General features: G+C 30.3%; 1 protein-coding gene across 2 annotated transcripts in view; it reads left to right on the top strand.

The window, feature by feature from the left end:
- The window catches only part of LOC132943805 (rap1 GTPase-activating protein 1), a 166,084-nt gene that overhangs the window by 31,516 nt on the left and 107,310 nt on the right, over positions 1-27,258 (top strand). Inside the window, exon 1 of one of the 2 annotated variants that reach the window (XM_061012911.1) lies at positions 6,722-7,298. The exons of the other annotated variant lie outside the window; for it this stretch is intronic. Within the exon in view, the coding sequence (XP_060868894.1) occupies positions 7,237-7,298 (62 nt within the window). The 5' untranslated portion in view covers positions 6,722-7,236. Of the gene's footprint in view, positions 1-6,721; positions 7,299-27,258 lie in introns of those variants that run through there. 2 annotated transcript variants of the gene reach the window in all.

Genomic DNA, 27,258 nt, shown 5'->3' with positions numbered 1-27,258 from the left:
ATGGTAGGTTATATAAAATGACGGATAATGAGTTTGAATATTTCTATAATTCGGCTTGCATAATATTTTTCTTTGTCGCCCACGTCCATTCACGCTCTACAAATTCAGCACATTTGTGTATTGTGTATACAATAATATGCCAGTTATAAGTCTAAAAAATATACATATATAGTAAACAAATGAAGAGTAACGATATAATAGATTAGCAGAAAATATTGGCGTTGATAAATACCGATATTTTCAAAAATAACAAACTGTTATTATTTATTACAGTTGAGATTCCTGCTGATATAAGAAACAAGACTTATAAAATGAAAGAAAAATCTCGGTTAGGACATGATCAAATTAAAAATTCACAGTTGGAGTGCATAGGTACCTACTTACAACTTACAAGACACGCAACTCGCATATAATATGTACCTATACATATTATATTTACACAACAGCTGAGGGTTAATGAGTTTTATTCACAAAGTTTACTTCCATAAGGTCATTCAGTAAAAATTATTACGGTTTACCGGTTTACAGAGTTCAAATGAATAATGATCGATGTACAAATAACGAAATATAACTTTATCCCTTTCCTGTAAGAAAAATCTTTGACGAGTAACTGAATAAACAATACAAATATACAATAATATAAATAGTTTTTAAAACTTTTTCATTTAATAATTATTACTCTAAGACATAAGCTCCTACGAGATTCATAATAGAAGTATAAACATAATATTTTATTTAAATTTAAATAGTAAACTAGTTTTGATTTTTTTGTTTTAAGTTGACAATGCTTTTCCTGCATAGACTTTATTGCAACCATTAGTCATCAACCAAGATCATAACCAGATTATCCCATGTTCGTATTTCGTAGTATGATTATGCGACCTAAGGTTTTTGTCAATATATCAAAATTACTAAAATACTCAAAAAACAGATAGGTATGGGATAATAATAATGATAATGATATGAATACATGATATAATATAGTTGTGGTTATTTCAATAACATTTGTTTCTATATAAATATAAATATTAATTATATATTCTTCAAAAGTATATAAGTACTTACATATTTTATATTAGTAAAACTTTAGATTACCTAAAATATTATACAAATGACTATGGCATGGTTATCGTTTTATAATATTAAATATATATTCCTACTTATTTTTTTACTTTTTCCAGTCATTAAATAATACACAGTACGTATCTACTATGATTAATTGATATTTGTAGGTAAAAAGTGAATTATGTGGTAGATGATTTGTGGCCTTAAATCGTTATTTTATCCTTTAGAAAATTCTTAGGTCTATAGAGAATCTACTTATACAGGCCACATAATATTGTATACATCTTAATATAATCCATGTAATAATGTATCAGTGCCAAGGGATGGTGAGGAGAGGGCGGTATGTTGGATGCATCCCCCTTGACCTTTTCAAAAAAAAAAAAAAATGTTTTACATTGTAAGAAAATATTCATACATAGATGGGCATTTATTTAACGCTGAAAATACAAACGACTGTAGTTGCCATTCAAATGTTTTGACGACTAATGTCAAATAACAATATAATAAAATTAAGCTAGAAATGTCCAATGTTGATTCTAAATTGATATCTTGGTAAACTATATTATATTATGTACCTACACAATTAATAATTATATAAATTGAGTTGGTACTTATACTTATACAGTGATATTGGAATCTCTGCCGTCGGCGATGCCAAAAAGGAGAAGTACCTACCTATAATACTGATATAAATTGTTCAATACCGTTTTTGATTTTTTTATTAAATTAAAATTGATTATTTCGGAAAATGTTTATTTTTATATTACATTTTTTATTATTATTACTTTATCAATTTAAAGCGGATTACGTATTTATATATAGTATTGGTACTTAATACCTGACAAATAATGTAAATGTGTAACAAATATTTGATTATAAAATTCAGATTTATGAAATACATACCTACAGTGAATTTATTGAATGTTATTCTATAAAAAGAGGGTAAGTGGATATCGCTTTGCTGTATAGTAGGTTACAAGTGGCCAGTGGGTCAATGTGTAATGGATTGTATCAAACTTGAATTCAATGATATAATATCATAGTATAAGAAAACGATTCTGAATGGAAATAGATTGTCAGTCTGGATATTTTATATTATTATTATTTAAAATAGACTGTCAGTTAAATTAATTTTCATTTCTATAGTGATAGACAAAGCGCTAGAAATTAAAATCTCGTAATTTTTCGTAATTTATCGTTGGTTTTTCCCGTGGCATTAAATAACGATTGATAAAATCGAAAAATTACATCTTTAAAGTACCATCTTGATGCAATTTGCTAAAAGATAAGATACTATATGTTTAAATCGAAGCACTTCCTCTAGTAGAAATTTTGTATACAGGATAAAAATAAAATAAAAATAAACACCATTGTAAAACCACTAGCTTCCTCGCTCCGCTCAGAATCTAAAATACGAGTACAGTTGATGCTCTTTTTTGAAATTACTTTATGTCGAAAAATAGAGAGTAATTTTCAATTCTATCCCCTCTTTATATTATGAATGTCAATGAAAACTATTGTGTGATTTTTCCCCTTAAATAGGTTTAGATCGAATAACTTAGATAAAGTAACACCGGAAGGAAAAAAGTGTACCATGTGGAGTTTCGGGATTATACGCATTTAATCATTTCAAAACATATGATACATAAAATGAAATATCTAATAAAAAGAAAACGGCAGAACTTTCAGTAATAATATCCACTAACACTTTTCTTTGTTACAAAATTATTATTTATTCTATTTTGTAAAGGTAAACATTTTTAATACCAATATTCAGTAGACATAAACTATTTTCAAGTACCTAATTGATTTACATATACATAATATGTATACATTAGCAAATATCAATAGTCACAGTAATTCACATTATTCTAAGTAGTACAAAAAATCTCAAGAATTTGAAAATAATATGGTCTTTATAGTTGGTATATTTAAAAATTCCAAAAATCAGATTTTAAATAACTGCATTATTGAAGAAAAAGGGGGTGCGCATGCTTGGTTTATCACGCTGTATATTATAGAGTTGTATTTTATGTTTGTTAATTTTTTTCTGGTTGAAGTAGTGTCTTACAGCTATCTACTATATAACACCGAAGGTCTAAAACCGATAAACTTTATACAAATTCACAGCTTTTGACCGATTTTCATAAAATTTTCGTTAACAAATTCAACTAGATCCACAACGGCGAAACCGGGTTATTCAGCTTGTTTATTATACTACTGCAAATGATAAATTATACCAAATAAAAATTAAGTATTATTAATCTTATAAAATAAATATTGTGAGCATCAAATATGAGAACAGTATGCGTCATTCAAAAAATATATTTAAATAATGTTCTTTTTATAATGACAAAAACTACTATTATTGGAATTCCACCATGTAACATTTAAGTGAAGACAAGTTTGACGGATTGCAATAGGGAGCTGGTTGACAAATCTTACATCCAATATTCCAAGTTAAAACTTTTGAAAAGCGTATTAAATTCATCGCCCGCATCAAGCGAAAATCTGTGGTGTCATTACTAAATGTTTTTGGAACATGAAAATATTTATAAATTAACTGACGTTAATACCAAAACAAATTCTTGTATACCTACACATAAATAATAATTTGTATCTAATTAGTGGCATTGTTTAAATAGAAGATTACGTAATTCAAACGAAAAAAAGATACTTAATAAACGTGAGATATGTCTTACAGCGTAGACATTATATTATTATATAATTATTCGAACACTGGAGATGATATAATAATATATAACAATTCTATTATTCTCTATTTAATATATTATTATTGAATTACGAAATATTGGTTTTTTGTTGAAAATCTATCTTTTTTATGATTTATGGAAATATACTGATACATAAGAATGTACGATTTATGGACTTTATGATCATAATAATTGTGTGTGTGTGTGTGTTTACAACATTATTCGTTGTTCAAATTTTGTATTTATAGAAATAAACGATATCGCTCCTATAGTCAGGAACTGTATCAGAACATTCAAATCCCCTAATATCCGCTCTTGGTCATGACACTATTCCAGCCAATCCTCTTCGTAGAATTAATAAAAAAAACAATGCAGAGGTGCAACGAACCCATCATTCTTGGGAAAAAAAATCCCAGACTACTTAAATGTAGTGTTTATTTTAAAGTGTCACCACTTACCATTGGGTGGCTATATACTTTATTTATGTAGGTATATCACATTATAACTGCATATTATAATAAGCTTACTGTAAATATTAAATCAACAGATTGTATACCTATATATTATACATTATATATAAAATAAAGTTTAAAAAAAATGTTTATAGGCAAATTTAAAATTGTGTAATAAGTATACCTTCACAAGTATATATTAAGTTCTATAAATAACTATACATAATTGATTCGAACCTGAATGAGGATATTATTTTCAGAACATTTTAAAATAATTGCACTTAATACTTTTTATAAAAAAAAATAATCGATTATCCAATTTCTGTAGGTTTAAATATGTTTACGCATATTTTGAAAACCCTCTGCTGGATATTTTAATATTAGCGATAACCGATTATTAAGAAAAACGCTTAAGGATTTTAATTATTATACTTTCCATTAAAATTTTCGATAATTACTATTTTTATGTGATTATAGTTTCTTACAGATTAGTAATATAAAGAATAATATTCTTAAAAAATATTTATTCTATAGGTAGATGGATAATTTTTTTAAATTTTTTATTTGTGATTAGATCATTTATAATACATATTACACAGTTAGAAATTTGTAGTTAATTCTACACGCATCAGTGTTAATTGTATACACAGTTCTGAGTTGATTTATAATACTATTGTAAAACTCATAATGGTTAAATGGTTAATATGGAACACCAGTTGATTTTAAAATTAACTCAGTACTGTTTATATCCTAACAAATAAAACCATATAAATATATTATACTTGACTGTGTTTTAAAAACTACTAAAATATTCATGTTGAAAAAGCTTTTTATAACTTGTATAAAAGTAAAATAAAATATGATTTCACAAATTAGTATTATTTTAGTCGATATGAAACGATCTTTCCGAATCACACCTATCGCCTAAACCTATCGAAAATCAACTATTTAGTAACGTTGACACTGCAGTAAATAGGTATTCTCTGTTACAGTGATACGATAGGTACAACCGGATGAGAATTTTATCGAAGAGCATTCATTATTTCAAAAACTATTTAGTGATACTGATTTAACCATAAATTCAAAAATATATATTTGGGGAGGGGGGGGGGGGGGGGTATTGTGAAATGTATGTTTTTAAATACTTAGTAAGAAAATAACATTTTTGAAAAGAAATTATATCGGTATATCCAATATTTTTCAAAGTTCAACTATCGACGTAATGCCCGTACGGATAGTCAATTTATGTGTCACGTAAGACATGTTAAACCAAGTCTATGTGACACACAAATTGTCAATTGACTATGCATACGAACATTATAGAGCTACTTCATCTATGCGTCCGGACGTTCATACGGGACTACAGTACTGGTATACTTATCGTATTAAAGAATTAATGTGAAAAATGGCTGCAATTCTTCCTACTCATATCATGATATAATTACACGGTATTTGTCAATGTTTAGTCGAACATGGTTTACATAATAAATTGTACATTATTATGATTATGACAGTCGAAGTAAAGAAATAGTATTAACACTGTGTACACGGTATGACGGTTGAAATAACAATATATTTAATAAGCCCACTGTTATGAAAATAAAACAGCCAATAAGCTCGTATATGGTTGAATTGTGTCGCGGACAATGCAAAAATGGGGATTAAACGTCATAATGTCTCAATAATGGTGCACGTAGCATGTACAATACGCACATGCATGTGGCAATTACAATAGTGGCTCGGTGCAATGGAAACGAAAAACAAAACGTAGGTAACTGCTAAGTACTATCATCATAATATTATAATGTGTGTTTTTGTATTATTGGCCGCGCTTAATCCAGTTCAACAACCTCCCCCGCGGTTTCTGTTGCAGCGCGTTGATGATAATGTGCAGCGTATCCGGCAACCACCCGCCGGTAATCCGTAATCGGCCACAGAGGGTGGTCGGAAATCAATCACACCCCTCGCCATTGCTCTAAATCCGCGAAATGATTATTATTATTTTTTTATTATTTTCAAAATCGTTTTGCGTCATCCGGACTCCGCGACGGCATTAATCTGACATCCGCGGCGGCCGCGTCGGAAGCGCAGTCGAACCGATTGTGGGTCACGTCACACGGTTGTTTTTGTTGTTATTATTATTATTGTTGTTCCCCCATTGGTCGCGAGCCTGGAGGGGCTCTTCTCTATACACTATAATATTATTATTATGTAGGTACACGCACACACACACACGCACACGCACACGCACACGCACACGCACACGCACACGCACACACGCACACGCGAGGGCAAGCATACAACCAGACTACCAGAGTGGGCACGCACGCACGCACCGCTGGTCGTTGCGGGGATAAAGACCAGTTTTGTAGCGATTTCGTTTTATACGTACACAATATACTATTTATATATATACATATACAAACACGTGTGTGTGTGCGTGTGTGTTTTTATATCCATCCACGTCCACCGGTTCGCCGGCGGTGTCAGTGTGCTTTTGTGAGTACTGGGCGACGCGTGCACTCGGTCCGTTGTTATATTATTAATATACCGATCGCGATTTTTTTTTGTTTTTTACGACAGTGGCGAGCTTTTGATAAGTTCGACGTTATATTATATCAATTAACATCATAACTCATAATTCGATTGTTATTATTACTGTAGATTTTTGTATTTTCAATTAATCGACCAAACTCCGATCACTTCGATCCACGTATTCTATTTAAAGATTATCGTAATCGATTTGTCTTGGACATTTTTTCCCGCTCAACGAAACTCCGCCGTGGCTGCTGATTGTTCGTTCTCTCGACCGTTTGTTTGTTCGTTTTTTCTTGTCGAGCGTGCGCTTTTCAAGACTTCGTTTCATCGGTCACTTTCCGACCAATAATCGTGCGTAATTTATTGGCGCGAGTGACGTGCGTGGGTGTACGCGATAATTGCGGGGGCGATCCGTGATCGTCGTCGATGCAGATGATCATGGTTTGGCGCGCGTGCGGTGGTGGCTGATGCGAAATATGATCGACATGCAGATGATCGACAGGCTGGCCCAAGACGGCAAACAAGACGGGTAACAAATATGATATTTTCATTATTATTGTTAGTAAGGAATTGGTTTAATTTAGTTATAGGTGCTATTATTATTGTCATGACTGTTTTACCGCGGATTGTGCTAACCGTTCGAATGTTATTATTATTATTACAAAATATAATGATATGATAAATTATTATTTATGACCAATAGTATTTAGTCATTGTTTAAGGAATTTTGTTTTTATCGGTAAAGTTGTATTAACGCGTTGTTTTGTGTTTACGCTATACCTATTAGTTTTTTATAATATCAAAACAAAGTAATAAATGTTTTTAATCCAGTTAAAATTCGGGTCATGTATTTATAATGGTTTTCTTTGCGTTAAATTGTTTTGGCTTGTAAATAATACGAAAAAATATTTTCTAAAATAAATACTTATTATATTGTAAAAAGCAATTTTAAATTTATAATGAAATTCGTTTTCATTTAAATTTGAACAACGAATTTCGCTCAGATGTATAAAATGCATATAGTCAAATTTAGATTAACAAAACAGAATCTACAAAAAAGCTTTTTTTATTTGAAAAAAAATGGATTTTTATTGCGTTTTAATAATTCGATAAGACAATATGACGTAGGGCATATAGAATGTTATGCAAATTACACTAAAAGTGGAACGATACCAAATTGCATCGCTAAAGTAAACTTATTTTTGAAGTAAATTAAAGAAGTATACCTTGGTAGATATTGAAGTTATATTTAGATATGGAATCCAGAATTTGTTATTTTCTTTAATATAGTTCTTGATTTACTCAGAAAAACTTTAAGTGCATGCAACTTTTATTATAATAAGTTTCATGATCACATTAAATTAGATATTTCATATCAACACATCTAAAATTCATAAATTATGATAAGTTTTAATAAAACTACTTTATAATGATTGTATATATTATGCTATATACCTAGATGTTTAGTTAAACCTTAATAAAAAAAAAATAATCCTTAAGGAAAATCATTTACTTAACTAAATGTGTAATAAATAACGGGTTTAAGTAATAAAATAATACTTCACACAGTAAAGAAAAATATGTATACTTACTGTACATTTGAAATTCTTCTCACAATTGTGATGACTTATAAAATAACTATAGAACTACCTTATGTAGGTCAACTAAAAATTTGATACATATTTGCAATTTTATAGTTTAAACCTAGTAAAATTGTACATCAATTAATTTCTCATATTTTGTGTAAATATGTAATACTGTAATCCATCATTCGTTAATTTAAAAACTACAGTTAGTCTTAGTGTCATAAACTCATATACGGTCTAAATTACAATTGTAAATTTAATTTCAACAATAATTTTAAAGCCTTACAAAACACAACAATTATTAAACTTTTGTATAAAATGATTAAAACTTTGTCAGTGGTGATTTATTTTGTATTTTATCATTACCTATTATACCTATAATAGTATTATGTATTCACTAAGCGATGTGTTAAAATTCTAAAAACATACTTTACATTTTATTTTATACACAATGACTATCTATATAGGTACCTACAATTAAAATACTGACAGATTTAAAGTGTCAATCAAACGTAGTTTTAACGGGATGAAAAGTAAATGATAAAATTCGTCTTCATTGTGCACTACTATATGGTATATTATAAATAAAACAAAACTAGAAAGTAATAAATTCAAATAAAAAACTCCGATCATTTCAAATGTGAGTATTGGACCATTTAAAATTGTATTTAATACAAAGCATTAAACGATTGTGCAAAACATTGCAATCGTGTTTTTCGGTACTCGCCAAGAGCCGGACAAATGCTAATACACGCGATAACCCACGTCAAAACACATCCGGTATCGTTTTACTTGAATTGTGTCCACCCAACGGGTTATCGCGGTCCGAAATCTCCGTGGGGATATTGTGTTACGGGTCACTACATTTATTTTATTATTATTTTTTTTTTTTGTCGTTGTGTGGACCAGTTGCGTCATAAAAAATCAGAGCGACATATTATGTCGAACGTTTTCTTTGATGTCGGGTTCTGTTTTTTCTAATCAAATATTTTTTGAAATTTGAACCTACGGTCAATATGTTTTGAGCCATGTGCATTATATATATATATATACGATACACATAACAATAATAATAATAATAATTAAATCAAATATTGTATTGGAAAACGTGTGAATCTCGAATTGGATAATCTCGAGGTGACATCATATCATATACCGTTGCAGCCGGGTTGTCGTATGTCCCGTGTCGCGTGTCTGTGCCACTACAAAGGCGGACTCATAGAACGGGATTCACATTATAGCAGGTTGGGTTGAATTTTATTATTTTTTTTTTTTTTTTTGTTCGTCACCGGTTACTATACAATACGCGCGTACGTTTCATCGTTACCTATTAACATGTATAACTGATCCGATTAAACCACACGAGGACCCCCCGGACGACGATGGGTGTTATTACTTATTATATTATATTATATGCGCGTGGTCCAATGATGTGGTCCCGATGTTGATGAGCTTGTGTATATAATATTATGCACACGGGTAAAGGGAACGAGGGGGACGTGCCTGGAGCTGGTTTCGGTTTTCACTTGACAGTGGCTAATAAATTGTTATCTATACAACGGCAGAGGGGAAATTTTTAAGAGAATAAGTAATAATAAAAAATAAATAAATCTCGGCTACCACGTACCTATGCATAACATATTATATAGGTACGTACAACGTGCGCGTGTTGTGCTTAAGTAGTCGGCCGTCAACGTTGCTTTATGGTCGCAAATCGTTTGCAATGGTTAATTTGATTCGGCCAACGCAATGGGAACGAAACTGTGTGGGTTACTACAACTACCTGTACGTAATAGACTTAAACTAGATCAGAATTTTAATATTATTTATCTTTAATGTAGACATACCGTTTGTAGTTTTTAAGTAACCAAGTCAACGGAAATTGCAGTAAACTTAAAATCCAAAATATGAAAATAATGATTTTTTTCCACGATATTATAGACTTAGATTTGATAAATCTACAAGGCATTTATTAAAGTTTATAATATACCGTCGTAATATTATTAGAATGTAACATGTTTATGATTCTCAGTCGAGTAATAAATCATAAAACTTTTTTTAAAAATCGCGGGTTCATCATAAAAAACTTAAAAATCGATAATTTATTTGCCGAACTGGTTATATTGAATAGCCTTGGGTAATGTAATTAGGGTGAGTTTTTGGTTTTTGATGAATTCAGTGTTTTTCAAATACTTATTTTGATATTAATAAATTGAATATGTTAAAAGTTTAATCAAAATTATTTGAAGTTATAATATAATTTTTCAGATTTACCAACTTTATCAGGCCCAAAACCAAATGTTTACCTATAGTTTGAATTTTTGGTTTGTCGATAAATTTATTTTCTTGTAATTTATTATAAGGTACTATCTATTATTTTTATGGTTATAAAATACTCAAATATCCAGTATTCAATTGTGAGTTGGTAACTAATAAAGTTATTATGTTTACTCAAATATTTTAGAAGGCCATTAAAATATGTAATATGTTTTGTATAAGTATAGGTTTTGTGTTTGTTCAAACTAAATTAAATAAAATTCAAAATTTCATTGTAATTATACATTTTATACAATGAGGTATGCAGAATTCATTTACAAAAACAATTTAAAAAAAATTAAAAATTTGTCAAAGTTAATTTGTGTTATAGTTGTGTATGAAGTAATTTTAGTCTACTTTCTATAAAACAGAAAAAAAATTATTAAGTATGAAATTGAATAAAAAAAAATCAACCAGTGACAATAGGATAATAATATATAGAAGAAGAGTTAGGCACCTATGTAGACGGTTGGACATTTTTTTGTTTATAAAAATTACCACATGTTTATTCAAATATATTCATGGCCAAGACACAATTACTGATCCTAGTCTTTATATAATATGTGTAGGAAAGAAAAAACAATTTACGTTCCCCTTCATTCGCCGCTTATGTGCGCGATTCCCCCGTGCCTGGACAGGTGTGTTTCGTAAAAACTCAAGTCACAGTTGGCCACTAAAAAGGGGTTAAAGCAGGAGCTCCCTTTCATCATTTTCAGCGTCTAAGTATGAGTGTTCGACTTTTTTTCTTCTGGCCCTATATCCCTCGCGATTGTGTTTGCGCCGCGTATGATTCGTTATTGTCTGTGTATATCGCGGACGAAAGCCACTGCTATAATACTTACTACCTCTTACAGGAGTGGCGAGAAGAAAAAAAAAACGGCCATCGACCTCCCGCTAGCTTTTCAAAGGCATTCTACAAGTGTTAAAAACTAACCACCCATGACCGTTACACAATTCTACGCGAACACCGCAAATGACGCAACAGTTTGGATAGCGTCTAAAAAAAAAAACCTAACGACGGAGAATAAAATGGGATCAAATAGTATACGTAACTAAGTAGGTGTAGTATAGTCGTCGTATGCCTTTAGAGCACGTGCAGTCTTTCGCCATAAGTAAAAATGAAATGCTGCACATCCACGCGACGAGGCTTAATACTTATCGCAAAAACATTTTTTTGAATTTATTACTTAAATGTTTTCGCTTTATTTTTATTCAGTTATCAAATCTGATAACGGCTTTTTTAAGTCCTATAACTCCCTATGGTTGACCGCAGTAGGATACATATACGACGATAAGTAGTTCTTTTAATGCGATTAGTCTGACTATTTATTATTTGAACATTCGTGGTTAAACCTGTTTAAATCTCTGTCTACCACCCAAACACCCAATATACTAGAATGTTTTATTTTTCAATTTACCGTGATTGACCACGATATGACTCGTGAAGCCGTAAAACCCAATAATAATATTATACGCCTATATAGGCTATATACATGAGTATTATATACATACTCGTCTCCACGTATGTGTGTCGTTCTTCTCATTTGACTCTAGATTCACGTTTTGACTATACTTGAAAGCGATGTGTGAACTAGGTACGTATTTATATGACTCGTTAGTTTTTCAATAATGTACGCTTATTGTTATTTTTTTATTTCACTCAACCCTTTTATTCGAAATACATATACACTACGGGGAGCGTTTCTCACATTTGAGTGGCCTATATGTCTGTATATTCATATTTCATTCGATCAAAGCCCATTGGACTTTTGTTACAGTTGAAAATAAAAATTCAAGTGTGCACTTGACGAGGGCGTAATGACGATTTTCAAACGCTCAACCCGACGGTTTGCGAAAAAAAAAAAAGCTAACGTCGCATTTATGATTCAATGTATATAGTTGTTAATCTGTATTATACATATAGCCACAATTATTTACCATCACGAAAAAACCACATAATAATTGATATAGTATTGTTTTTATTATGTTGGAGGTTTTAGTGTTCCGAACCGGTTTGTATTAATAATTTTCTTGACATTTTATTACCGTCCCACACTTCTTGCAATATACAGTTCGCCGCGTATATGTGTTCGAGAGGTGATAAAATGAGTGGACGTGTAAAATATTAAATAAAATGTCCCGGAAAATGAAGTTATAGATTAAACCGGAAACTAATTATTATTTTGATGTTATAACGTCAAGTATTGTGAAATGTTAATTTTAAATTTAACTGTCCGAAAGCGCTGTACTTGCATCACAGTTTTGTTTCGACTAAGCCACTGTAGGTGTAGGGGTAACTAAATAAAAATAAAATCGAGTGTTTTATTATTATTTTTATTATCTCTATATACCCATTTATTATGCTGACACCTACTATTAACCACCGGTGGATATTTATTTTACGTTTTTATTTACTTTATGGTGTTTTATAAAATATAGTATCATAATAACTTTACTACGTAACATTTTAACTTAATTATTGAATAGGGTTATAATTTAAATTATTTGCACATGTAGAAGAAATAAATAGAAATATTTTATTTATTTATATATTTAATTATGTAAGTATATGTAAATAAAAAAAAGCTTTAAAATCAAATAATAAACAACAGGTAATTCGTATCGTTTAATATGTATTTTTATATAATATTATGATAAACAATTTACACTTCCAAGTTCTAACCATAATTATAAATAATAATAATAATATATGTTTTAAGAACAAATAACAATCTATTTTTTTATTAAAAGGAATACAGACTTCAATGAAATAGATTATTAGCCTATATTGTGTTAAATTAATGCGTTGTTAATGGCTTAAATTTTCTTTTTATCAATGTCTATGTGTTAAAAAACTTAAAAAATAATAAATTATTGACAATATAAAGTTTTTATTATTATTAAGTATTTACCATAGGTATATCGAAATAATAATTGTTTAATATATTATAGATACCTAATGTGATGCTAAGACAACGTTTAACTGTATAAGGAAAGTTTACATTTTTATAATATCATATTATCTATTTAATTAAGTTTATTGTTTAATATGATGTATCATTTTGTTAAAAAGAGATTTTTGGATCTATACGTTTAACACCGTGATGAGTCTTATTCAGTTTTCTGGAAATGTGTTCAATGTATTACTGACGTCACTCTTCAACAATAATAGAAAAATGTGTGTCAAAGTCATTTGTATTTCATAATAATTTGTACATTTGATCCATGTATTAATGTACCTATTATTAATAAAATACTATAAATAAATTACCCACCCACTAAATAATGATATAAAATGATGTTCGGTCAATGGGTTTTTTATGTTCATTATATAACAAATAATTATTAAGTTTGATAGCACTAGCTGTTGTTGTTTTCAGTCATATATGGAAATCAGTACAGACATATCGTTTGACGCATATGGACTTTGGCGATTTACATTTACATTTTACATTAATACATTCCACGTCCTGCCATTCATATTATATAATTTAATGTTCGTGCCGTATTGGCGTTTTATAGAACCAAGTATGGTTATACATAATATAATAACTTGAGTAATACAATACTGCTTTGGCTTTACAAAACTATTTCAATACAGTAGTGTGTATAGTGTCTTATGCCAGCGCAAAATAACCGGTCTATGCGATAGGTCGAATAATGAAAGTTCATAGTAAGGAATAAACAGATATTAAACTTCTACGTTCACTATCTAAACTCTTGCCGTCAAATGTTAAAAGTTCATAAAGTCAAACTTTCTTGATAATCTTCAAAAGTTAACGTTATCATATCCTTCTACAGAATGAAACCATTGAGTAGAATGTCTTTAGTACTTAATACCGTTCATCTTTCGTACTGGATGATTACTCTACATGGCGAAAAATTGTACTTCATTAAAATAGTATTATTTTTGTAGCATCATAATGGATAAATAATAAAAAAAAACAAAAAAAAAAACAAGTACCTGTTTTAAAACGAGTCTATATAATATAATGTGTTTTATACTGGCACTACTCATATTTATAATTTTAAATTCTATAATGCAAACATAAATGTACAGTTACCTGCTACTGCTCGCAAGATATCACATGTCTAGACTCTATTGAGGAGTACCTACCAAGAGTTTTTAAAAAATATAATTGAATACGTCACACGTCATTTATACATAGTTTTGTTAGTTTCAAAGTCGTGTTTAGCGATTTTATGCTGTTGGTAATTTGCAAACCTGGTTTTAATTCGCGTTTAATATGATAACAAGCACCTATGTATAGTCAGTCACGAGTCACTCCAACCCGAATAATTCACCGACAGCCGACGTGGTACCTACTACTAATACGCGGTGGTACTTATTGTCGTATTAGCTTACCGATTTTGACGTGCACGTGCTTGAAGATGTAATGGGAGTGGTCAGACACGTACAGTAGAACGTGTTAATAGCAATACACCTGTACACTCTGCAGCTACCGATATAGCGGCCCGAAAACGACAGTCCCAGCACTATACATTTTTCACCCCTGTTCGAGATTCTCTTTTGATTTTAACTGCCGTGACCATCTTCCGCGGTTGTACAAATTGGACCGGGCCATCCGTTCGAATATAGGTATATATGTGTGTACATGCGAGTATATAGGGCACCAGAGTAAAGAGACGCTCGAGAATAAAGAAACTCTACTCGCGTGTGCACTCTGTACTTGTATGGCGGATAGGTACCTATATATAATATTATATTTATACGTACGCCCCGAGGCGGCCGTGGAAGAGATTCCCGTTTGCATTCTGCGCCATTAATTACGTCGTTTAAATTCCTGGCAAACCGTTTTTTCCTTCGAAATAACATATGCCTTGTGTGTGTGTGTGTGTGTGTGTGTGTGTCTATACTCTATAGTAAATGCCTTGAGCGATTGTTTGGAGAGAAACCTGACGTCGAGCGCACCGTCCGTGTGCGTGTGTGTCGAATACGTGCCACCAATACGAATATGTGTATTACATATATTTTGATTTGCTGCGGAATTAGATATGATTGAAAACAATTACCAAACGCTTAGCTTAATCTACGTTACGTGTGAAAAGTTGGTCGCCACTAAATATAGTATAGTTGACGACGAAAAATTATTTAAACAAACCGTTAGACTAATGAGTGCATAATTGTTTGTGATTTCTCGTTAATTATTATCACCAAAACCGGAAGTATGTTTGTTCAATATAAAATGCGGCCAAAAAATTATGTTCGTTTTATTATACTTATAATGGAGTAAATTGTCAATCATACTTAAAATATTATAGTGCCGGCTAATATACGTCCTATGTATAAATATATTATTATGTTATATCTGTTTTGTAAGTTTTAGAGGAAAACATTATTCAACGGGCATTATTATGTGACGGGCAAATCGATATTTTATTTGAATGAATAATGAAGATATAATATTGTTTCATATTATGTTAAAACAATTATCATGGAATTATTGAACGTTTATATTAAATATTTAAATTTTGTTGAATAATTATGTTAGCTAGAAAGAGAGCATCTGCACCATTGAAAACCAAAAGTATTCACTTTGTTGATTAATAAATTAAATAACTGTATTGACTCGTTGTGGAGATGTATAAATATAATATTATAATATATTCATCGAATCGTTAGGATTTCACGGTTTTTAACGGTTATAATGCCATCACACAATACTATATTTGAGCATATTATTATAGCAACTACGACAACACGGTTAAGTAATAGGTACCTGTACTCGTACTGTGTGCACCTACCTGCCTCAATTACAGTCAATACCTACCTAGGAGTTATTACTGCGCAATGCCGTCGGTTTAAGAAACATTACGATACCTATATAGTCGATAATAAATAAGTTGCCAGTAGATCTGCGCGTCGGTTGAATGAAGGAAGGCACATCCGCCAGTGAATACGTAGCTATTCCGCATCCAGGAGAGTTATTTAGAAACCACACAATTAACGAAGCATGCATAATAATTTCAGAGAAGTTTTGAATAATTTATGCCGGCCGTTTTAATCCGGTTATTCGGTACGAAACGGGGGCGGGAGCGGTGTGGAGGTTTCCGAGTGGAAAAGGACGAGGAAATTTGAATTTTAGCACCTATCTATGTATAAGTACACACAAGTGCAGCGCGCACACACTGCATATAATCATATCCCGCGGCTCTCCTCCACCATGCAGATCAGCTGACCATAGTGGCCCCTTACACTACCATGGATTATATTCTGGTAAAATACGAAGTACTATTTGGACATTGGACAGTGCTTTCGATGGAACGATATAATAAAATTTTATATCATTTAATATTATATAGTTTCGTTGACAAACGCCAGATATATGGGTAGGTACGCTGCCTTCGGCTTTATGATATATAATGATACCATAACCCCACCGAACCGTCATAAACCTCGACCTTGTGCCAACACGTCTTATTAACGATTGGTCCGCAGAATGTTTACCAAACATAGATGACTTAATAGCGCATTAACGTCATACTTGTGAATTAATTTTATTACATTTTTTTGTCATCGCAATAAGCTTGTCCTCGGACGTTCACACACTTAAAAACTTTTCGGAGACCTCGACGTACATTACATTTTTTTTCTTTTTCTTTCAATCGATGTCCATGAGAAGGGTAATTTTTCTGCGCTTCGATTATGAGTTGTGAACTTGCGAACAATCAATGTCGTCACAACGCAAACATTTGGATTTCGAAAAATTATTTTATATTGTACCTATTCAGCTAGTGTAAGAAAACGTTCATATACGATGACGCTAGCAATTATGTTTACGATTTTTGCAAAAGCATTATTAGTCCGACAAAGCTTATTAATGGCCTTCTTAAAAGTGCTAATATTACTATAGTCAAGTTAAAAGCATGTTGGAAAATCGTTTACATTTTGTTAAGCAAACAAATTGACATCTGGTATTTTTAGTAATGTCGTTAAAACGTCGAAGAAGAAATTAATTGTATTTATCATATTTTTTTGTTTTACTAATATAGACAAATTATATCATTAAAATATTAATAGTGTTATACGTTTTGATGTGTTGATTAAAATAAAATGAACCATAGTTACCATACATTATATATTTATGGTTCATCATTTAAAAATGAATCGTGTCACAGGTCATTTAGAATGTTATACCATAGTAAATGTATATAATATTTTGAATGTTGGCCATTATTTCCGCGTTTAAATTTAAAATTATTTACGTTCGTTTTTTTCCTATACATCATATTATTGTATCTATCTTTACCGTAAGGCAGTCAGTATTTCGTTTAACTGTTGATGACCAATGATCGATGTCTGGGGCTGTCGTGAACCGAGCATCAGACGTCTGCTGTTGTTGATTTATGAAAACGCTCGTCACTGTTTTGAATAAGACATTTTCAAACTTTTCTGACGGAGATATGAGTTTGTATTATATTGTAAATACGTGTTAACTTTGAAATAACCGGACCTGTCAGTGGACAATGTATGGCCAGGGGCTTTTTTCTCGATTGGAATGCGGACGATTCTCACATATAGTTGCTGTCACGTGGAACAAGTAACACCCAGCAAATATCAATGATCTCAAATGATGAATCATAAATCATTGAACGAAAGTTAACTCATAATCACTAAATATTATTATGTACTCGTAAATTTATGAATACCTATTCAAATACTTATAGTCATGAATTGTCAACGAATCTACTTTCAAACCAAATAACCAAAATACATTTTAAATTACAATAATTTTGTTTATATTTTTTTAGTTGATCATGTATTTTTCTTTACGAGTTTTCTATGAATTATTAATTTATTATTGATGGCGTTTAGTTAAAACAATACATTTTAAAATTGAAAATATTAATCAGTTTAATATGTTACTGTATGCGTTTTGTTATATTATTTATGAATCAATATTTTTATTTAGTTGATTTAATTATTTAATTAATTTATAGAACATGATATGCTCTTTATTGATCATTGATAATTGGTGATGCTATATCGAATGACTGTGGGCTGTAGAGGATACTAGGATTCTCAAAAAGTTTTTCCAATTTACTATGGCATTTCTGTTATATTTTGTCTGGCTTCCAGTTGGGTTGACGATGGATGAGACACCAAAACAAATTACAAGGACACTCGCTTTAATCACGCCATGATGTACAACGGGCCACACAACCCACATGCAGTGAGGTGACGAATCGTTTGGACAGCGTTTTCAAAAATTACTGTCAATAAATGAAGAATATTATTGGAAAATGTAATATCTATAGTTGAGGAACGGCGGAAATTTGACGAGATTTCATGATTACACACTGTAATGGTCATTCGAGTAGTTATTCACTTGATTGGATCTGACGTGTATAATAACCACACTGCATCTACTGAACCATTATAATATTATGTTTTCCTCGTATTTTAATTACATGCATAACAAATTTTTAATTCTTCTTCGACAGCTGCAACTTCCGATTTCTTTAGTTCATATTATTTGAACCTAAATTCCGGTCTTCCATTTGTCACGGTTCGTTTGTTCGCCTAATGAGACACCTCGGGCAGCTTCATTGTCTTCAGTTCATTGTGTTTCCTTAGACAGGGTGACGGCCGCTATGGTTAGTACTTAACGTTTAAAGGGGAGTCCAAATGTCGTAAACTCGTAACCAAGGGTGCAGAAAGACTATTTTTTTATATTTTGAACTACCTAAAAGTTTATAGATTGCTATTGTTTAACTTTGATCGTTAAAAATAGTAACAGTTTCTAGTTGATCTAAAAAAAATCTTAATTGTAGGTGTATTGGATTCATTTATTTTCATAATAAAGAATAATTAAGACTATTTGAAAATACATTGGTTTGAGATAAAAGTTTTAAATTTAGATTTTTTAAATTGAAATTAAATTCTGGATCTGTGTATTCAAGACTTAAGAATAATTTGAAATATTTAATTAAGAGTTAACAGTTTATTATATTCTTACTATATACCTGTGCAAATGTAAATAATTCCACTACTTAAGCGTGTCATACTGTATATTTTTAATAAATAAATAATTGTATGTGTTTTAATAAGTTGAGCTATATGAAGGGTTTCTACTCTTGAATCCCTACGTTTTAATTTTCGTTCAGATCTAGTAAACTTGAATTCATTTCAAAGTTATTTCTAATTAAATATATTTTATACGTCGAAAGTGAAAAGCTTACAGTTATAAAGACAAATAAAAACCAGAGATATCTGTAAATATCTTTGGATTTCTTATGTTTGTAAAACTGTCAATATTGGGATCCATTGGTATTTAAATATTATACAAACTAGATTAATATTGTATTTTGAAAAATTATTATAGAATGTTTAATTTAGAATTTGTTTCAATACCTATGTATTGTAATATTTTATATAATCTAAATCTATTAATTATTAAAACAAAAATTGTTAAATATTGAAATGAATATTTGAACTACTTGTCATTTATATACTTCTGAATTCTAGTATTCTAGTGATATTCATATTATCTGAGGTAATCTATATACGTATTGGTAATAACAACCAACATTGACTCATCGCTCTTCCGGTTTTATTCTGACGATTTGTTAGTCACATTAAACTAAATATTTTTTATAAAAATAAAATTTATAGTTGGCAAATAAGTTTTTTTTTCCAATAAACAAACCAATATGTTATATATTTTGTGAATTTTGTGAATAATATGGATGGAATTAATTAGTCTTTGTTAATTATAAATATTAGTGCATAAGTGATTATAGATATTGTATTATGTTTTTAACGTAGTCATTCATTTAAAAAGAGATAATTTAGTGTTGATCAAATAATATAACTTACAATATTATATATTTCACCTTAAATCGTCGTTCAAAAAAGACTGTAAAATTAAATCTAATCAAATTTAATCAAAATATCAGTTAAGTTTTGCCAGTGGATAATATCTTCAATTAGCACTAAGTAAATTATTATATTATTATTTTTAATCAAAGTGATTTATTTTTAAAGTCAATAACATTTTATTTACCGTTAGTATTGACACATTTAATAGTTTATTTGCTCATAACAAGTTTCTCTTTTTATATCTCGAGTCGTTTCTATGCCTAACCGTTTTCATGTGTTTGCGATGAACCTCTCCCTAGGGTCCGGAAATTAATCATTTTGAAGCCCCGTTCTTTATGGCCTAGTAAATTTCGAATCTTGCTAAATGTAATTTTCAAACTATTTTTCTTACTATTTTTTTTATTATTATTAAGTGTTATGTATGTATACTCTTATTTATGACTTAATATATTATGATTTTGATTTTATCTGCATTTAAAATTTTTCATTGTTAACTTAAGCAATAATTCGTTAGATTTAATACCTATACCAAGGTTATTAAATCTTAATTTTAAAATTGTATATTACAATTTTAAATCAATATTGAACAAGCAGTGAAAACTGTTATCAAAATATTATTTTTGACTAAGTATAAAGTGTTTATTAAATCAAGGACTGTCGGAAGTGGAAACCATTAGGACTTAGGTATATTGCATCACAAGATTAGATAAAACATTATGATATTTCACAAAGTCTAAAAAACATTTGTATGTATAAGAAATATTACACATAACTTTAATTTAGTTATTTTGCTTACTAAGGAGTATTACAAATTTCTTATTAAGTGTAAGTATTTCAGTATTTGTAAATTATAGGTTCTTTAAAAAAAATAAAAATATTCAGATCTATCGTTAAGAGGTATTTATTTTAAAATAATAAAAACAAATTGGCTAGTTAAAATCATTGTTGCATCCGAAGTAGTTGAATAGGCATTGTTATAGTCGTTATAACTTATTCGTTAAGTTAAAGTACCACAGTTAGATTTTTTTCCATATCAAATAAACATTGTGGAAAGACAGGTTCTTCAGCATGATAAAAAAGTCGGCAAACTAGAAAGTCACTCATTAAAACGACTGTTTTCGTTGTCCCCAAAACATAAACATATCGAGGAACTAAATGTTATTATTTTTTTTTTTTTTTATTCACTTGTTGAACAATGGACCATAACAGCATTTTCATTATTAAACCCTTAATTTATAGCCTTGTTTTAACAGGTTAATGAGAGGGATAACGGAAGCGCATATAGGCAGTAACAATAATATTCTGTTATTTTGTCAATGTAAACCCGTTTATTTTTTAGAACTGAATTTTGCACATTGTTCACTATTTATTTATAAGTTTATAACATACAATTTATACATGATCACGTGAATAGCAGTATTTAATTCTGTAATCAATATTTGATAATAATATTTTATGATATTATTTAAATTAAGTTAATAGTTTTATAAACCTAACAAGACAAACGAAAAGTACACAATTAATAATTTATTGATGATCTTTAAACTTAAAATATATTACACATTTACACGTGTATATTCAAATTTTACTCAAGAACAGGATTAAGCGAAAACAATTTTCTTATGCGTTAAGTTGTAAGGAGAAACGGAATTTATTTAGCGATGAATGAAATAATAATAATGCGAGTGTGCTTCTATGGTCACTTTCCCAGCTGTTCAGATTTTCAACCCTTCTTTGTAAAACAGCATCGCGTTAGAACGTCAACGGCCGTATACCATTAAAGTTTCTTGACCCTTTGATTTTCAAACAAGTGTTAGTAGCTATGTTTTATGTATGCATACATATTATACTGTACCATTGTCAAACTCGTTTCAGGTCTGAGCATGGTACAAAAAAATCTCTTTGTATATTTGTAGAGTGAATTTGGGGAGCATGTGGTTACGAATATTCTTTAGATAAATCTCTGTCTTCCTTTACTGTGTATAATATGCTAACGTAAAATCACGGTAACTGGTTCATACAAATAATTTTTGAAAAATACTTTAACACTTGATAATTAGATTAGGAAATCTGCAGTATCAAATATTTTAATATAAGTACCTATTTTTTAAAATAAATTATACTTTTGAAACATTTTATTTATTTTTTGATGGAAACCTGTAGAGTTTTGATAATATTGTTATGTGATATTTTTTCACTCAGATATTAATTTTTTTATTTGTTTTAACTAATAAATATAATACAAAACAAATAAAAATATATTATACCTAACGTTATTATTGTTTGTATATTATGTATTTGGTTGAAAAGTTAAAAAGTATAAATAATTACGTAACAAAATAATATTATGTAGGTAGCCAAAAGGCAAAAGTGCGTACCTTACAATAATAATTCTCTAATTAAAATATCCTGTACAGTTACAATCATTCAAGTAATACAATGAATGGTTAATGTTCCCCTTATTTTGAATCTGAAAAGATTTATTAAACGTCAAATGAGTTGCCTGCTTGCTACATTTTAAGGAGTTACAATCGTTTTCATAAAAACATTGTATTATGAAAGAGTTAGTGTTTAATCTTAATTTTAATAATAAAGAAGTATGACCGAACAACTTTTATACCAAGCTTCTATTATTGAACAAAATGTTTTAAATGATGAAATGTGATAAATTACTTTTACGCCCATTTCGAGAATAATTCTTATTTTCCTTAAAAATTGCTTGCCATTATTTTTTTTTACAAATAACGTTAGTAAAAGTACCAACCTTAATTGAATAATTTGTAACCCTAATGCTAATGACTATTGTTGTAATTTAGTTAATTTAGTTAGGTAGGTATTTGACAAAAAAAAAAAAAAAAGAGAGAGAGAGTTATAAAATAAACAACGTATATAACTTTTAAGAGGTTATTTTACTCTGAGAAATAAGATTACTGTTAATTAGTTTTCAAGTATAATGTATCCATTTCAACCGGCTAAAATATAATAATTTTACATTATTTTAGATTTATAACATAATACATTTTTGAGTAAGTACCAATTGGTAAATTATTGTATAGTAAAAAAAAGATTTTAGCTCACAGGTCGTTACAATTTTTATCATCAAACTTTCGAACATGGTCAAACATAAAAACTAAAAACCCAATAAAACATAACCCAACACATTATTTACATAATATAACCGTGGGTATAGTAGCATTTTAGTTGAGTTTGTTTTTTCCAAATATGTACTGACGTGATGAGAAAAAACAGTATGTCATCTACCCCCGAAAACTCGCGGGAATATAAAGGTACGTGGTACGTAAATACTTTTTTCCTCGAATTCGAAATCAACATAAGAGGTAGATTACACATATGGTTACACGTGTTTTTTTTTTAACAATTCCCCTTCTTTAGCAACCCCATCGATAGTCGATTAAATACAAAGACATCCCCCTAGTCAATTTCTACTTATTATTTTATTTTATACAGCTGGACCATTCTCCCTCTCTGGATTTTATTTACAACTCACAGTAGTATACCGGGCTTTTAATATGATTTATTCCCCCAATTGATATCACTGACCTAACTTGCATGGACGCATGACGATTGTGCATTCACAAATCACCGCTAAGCTTAAGCGATATCATTCTAAAATCAGTTGCTTCCCAATTATCTCAGATGGGTGAATCGTCGTTTAATGCAGAATGGACACTGTGGAAGTGTATAGACAGATTATGATATTGTACTCAGCCTACACATAATATCGTTAAGTATAGGTAGGTACTAAAGAGTGTGTCCATATTGTAAAAAAAAACGCTTGCATGTAAAATATTTTCATCGAGTACCCACCCCACAATTTAATATTGTTCTCGTTCCCAGTGCAGATTCTAACAAACGATATAATTGTCACCCAATCATACAAATTAGACATCAATAGTAAAACGATTGTTGGCTGTTAAATATTATTTTGCATTTGTAACAGTTGATAAAGAAAAAACACCAGTACACCATACATATTACACAATTATTGATAGTATCTATAGTTAGTGGCTTTCAACGTTTTCGCAGGCAGCAAGCCACCTATTATTTTTTTGAAATATCGCGAGTTACATTTGTGATAAAAACATGTATTGAATGATTAAAAATGTGTTAAAAAATACATACCTACTATGATTAAGATGTGTTCACGGGCCTCAAATAATGATAAGATGGGCCGCGGATTGAAGACCCCTGATCACGGTTAACCTGATCACTAGTAGATAACTGTCCCCCTGATCTAATATAGGGTTGAAACTTGAAATGTAATATTTAAGTGATGTAAGTGATTGACGTGCATTGCAACTTGCTAGTGAAATCAATTAAAACTAATTTGTACAAAATGTAAAACGTCAAATATAATCAACGTACAACACTATATTCTCAATGAATTTATATTAATTTATTTATCAAAACTTTATGTAGGTACCTATTATAAATTAATATTATTAAATATTTATCTAAAAATGTTAAATTTATTTAAAAATACAGAAAAAATTATATAAACTTACGAGTATAAAAGCTTCATTTTAATTAGTCTTATTTTTTTTAAATATAATTAAACTTTAAAGTTTAGTTTTTTTATGTACAAGTATTATACAACATTATTCAAAGTTTGTTGTGAGAAATTGAAGTGGCTATATAAAACCAATTTCTTATTTATTTATGAACGAACAGCGTTTGACCGTCACTCGTAATAACTGTTTTACATTTCAATACTTTAAAACAATATTATGTAAGTCCTCGGTGGATGAAGTTATCACTCATAAAACTTTTCAAATATAACATAAGTATTAAGTAGCTATATTATTATGTTATACCGTTTGTCGATTGTTATTATTAGTCTCTGCCCTCTGTAACCAAAAATAATACACGTTTAATACTTTTAATATTGTTATTCCATTTAAAAAACGTGTCAATTGTGTACTGTTCGTATGCTGCTACAGTCAGAGAAATTGTTCTCGGAATTTATATCAGCCCTAGTTTTATTTCACTAAACCCAACCCAACACCAGTCGGCAGTCCTCACCTACATCCTATAGCTTTATATTTTTGTATAAACACAAAACACGGATTTAGTCCTTGTCTCTCCGCTACCACCTTTAATATCATATTCAGCAGTTATATCTTTGAATAATTTCAGTGCCACTCTCAGGCCGACGTAATTTACACTGATTTCTGTAAAGAATGTGATTCAGTGAATCATAAAGCAGCATGCCAAATACGTGAAATTTATATTTTTCAATAAAATTTATAAATACAATAGGTAAAATATTTATTAAAACAATTAGTTGATAAACGATTTTAACCATATAGTAATACGTAACTAATATAGAAATGTAACTTGTTTGTATAATAACCTAACGCATGATTATAACTTAACGTTTTATTTTTTAAATAAACAAAAGAAATTCTAAGTTAATAGTAATTTAGGTTGATTTTAAAATTAAATAACTGCAGTACAATATAGGTAAAGCGATGTAACCCTGATAGCAAATGATCGACTAAAAATATTATTATAACATTATAATAATATTATTCGTGATTATAATATTATCGTTACAAAATTTCTATCAGGGAAAAATATTATATAATAATAATATGAAGTATAATAATTATTGTATGTTGAACAAGATTCCGAGCGCGCAATCACTGATTTTTATATACAATTTTCAATTACTACTCGCTATTCCAAACACACCCCCCGGCCCCCCTATCATTCGGCATCCCAACAATAATATAAACTGTTCAATTATAACGCATACATGTGTAAGTATACAAATATACCGAGGCGGCTATTCTGAAAACACGTTCGGTGGGGTTTAGGAGCTCCGGCGGATGCGTTAGCGATGGGCGGGAGGGGTGCTGCGTAATAGACACGTGTTATTTTTTTGGATTAAACGAGGATTCGGAGGCGGCTGCACAATTACATAACATTACATTATACTATTATTACATTGTACGAGTGTACAACACATAATATCATACCTACGCGACACCGCTGCAGCGGACACGCCACCGTCGTCGCGCGTGTATAAACGATAATCCGTTCGCGTGTGTTGAATTATATAATATAATATTATATTATTATTATTATTATAATCGTAATATATGATTACGTCAATCAGTCGACGTCGTCGTGGTCGTCACCTACCCCATCGAATGGCGGTGGTGGTTTGACGTGCATTGTGCGAACGGATTTCGACCCCGGCCAGGAAACTACGGCGGCCAGTCGGAGGGGCTTTGTCGTTATAGCGCGTGACGAGGACGACGACGACGACGACAAATAATTCGGTTGCACACGCATGTCGCGAGCACGATAATAATATTATTGTTGTGTACGTCAATTTATTATAGCACCGCGACTTCGCGATCCTTTGAGATTATGGAATAAAATATGCAATTATATTATATAATTTATGCACGCGAGTGACAACCGGATTATAAGCGTAGGTACCTCGCGCACATTATAGTTATTGTACAGGGTAGTACCTAACTCTCGACGAGTTCGACACTATCTGTCAATGCATTTTTTCCGATCGGTATCATTATCATATTCTATTGGAAACACGGTTGGAAACCGTTACCGTATCAGAGAGAGAGAGAGTGAGAGAGAGAGCCACAACATCATTAAAATCCATTTTTGTAGGTTTGTAAGTTGTAATCCATGTGGTGTATGTGACGTTTGTGTACACGTCCAAGTTGTATATACATTTAATATATATTTAA

This window comes from Metopolophium dirhodum, chromosome 4, assembly GCF_019925205.1.
Source record: "Metopolophium dirhodum isolate CAU chromosome 4, ASM1992520v1, whole genome shotgun sequence".
Classification (NCBI taxonomy): Eukaryota; Metazoa; Arthropoda; class Insecta; order Hemiptera; family Aphididae; genus Metopolophium; species Metopolophium dirhodum.
The sequence above is the reverse complement of the archived record's forward strand: the minus strand, read 5'-3'. Positions and strand labels throughout refer to the sequence as shown.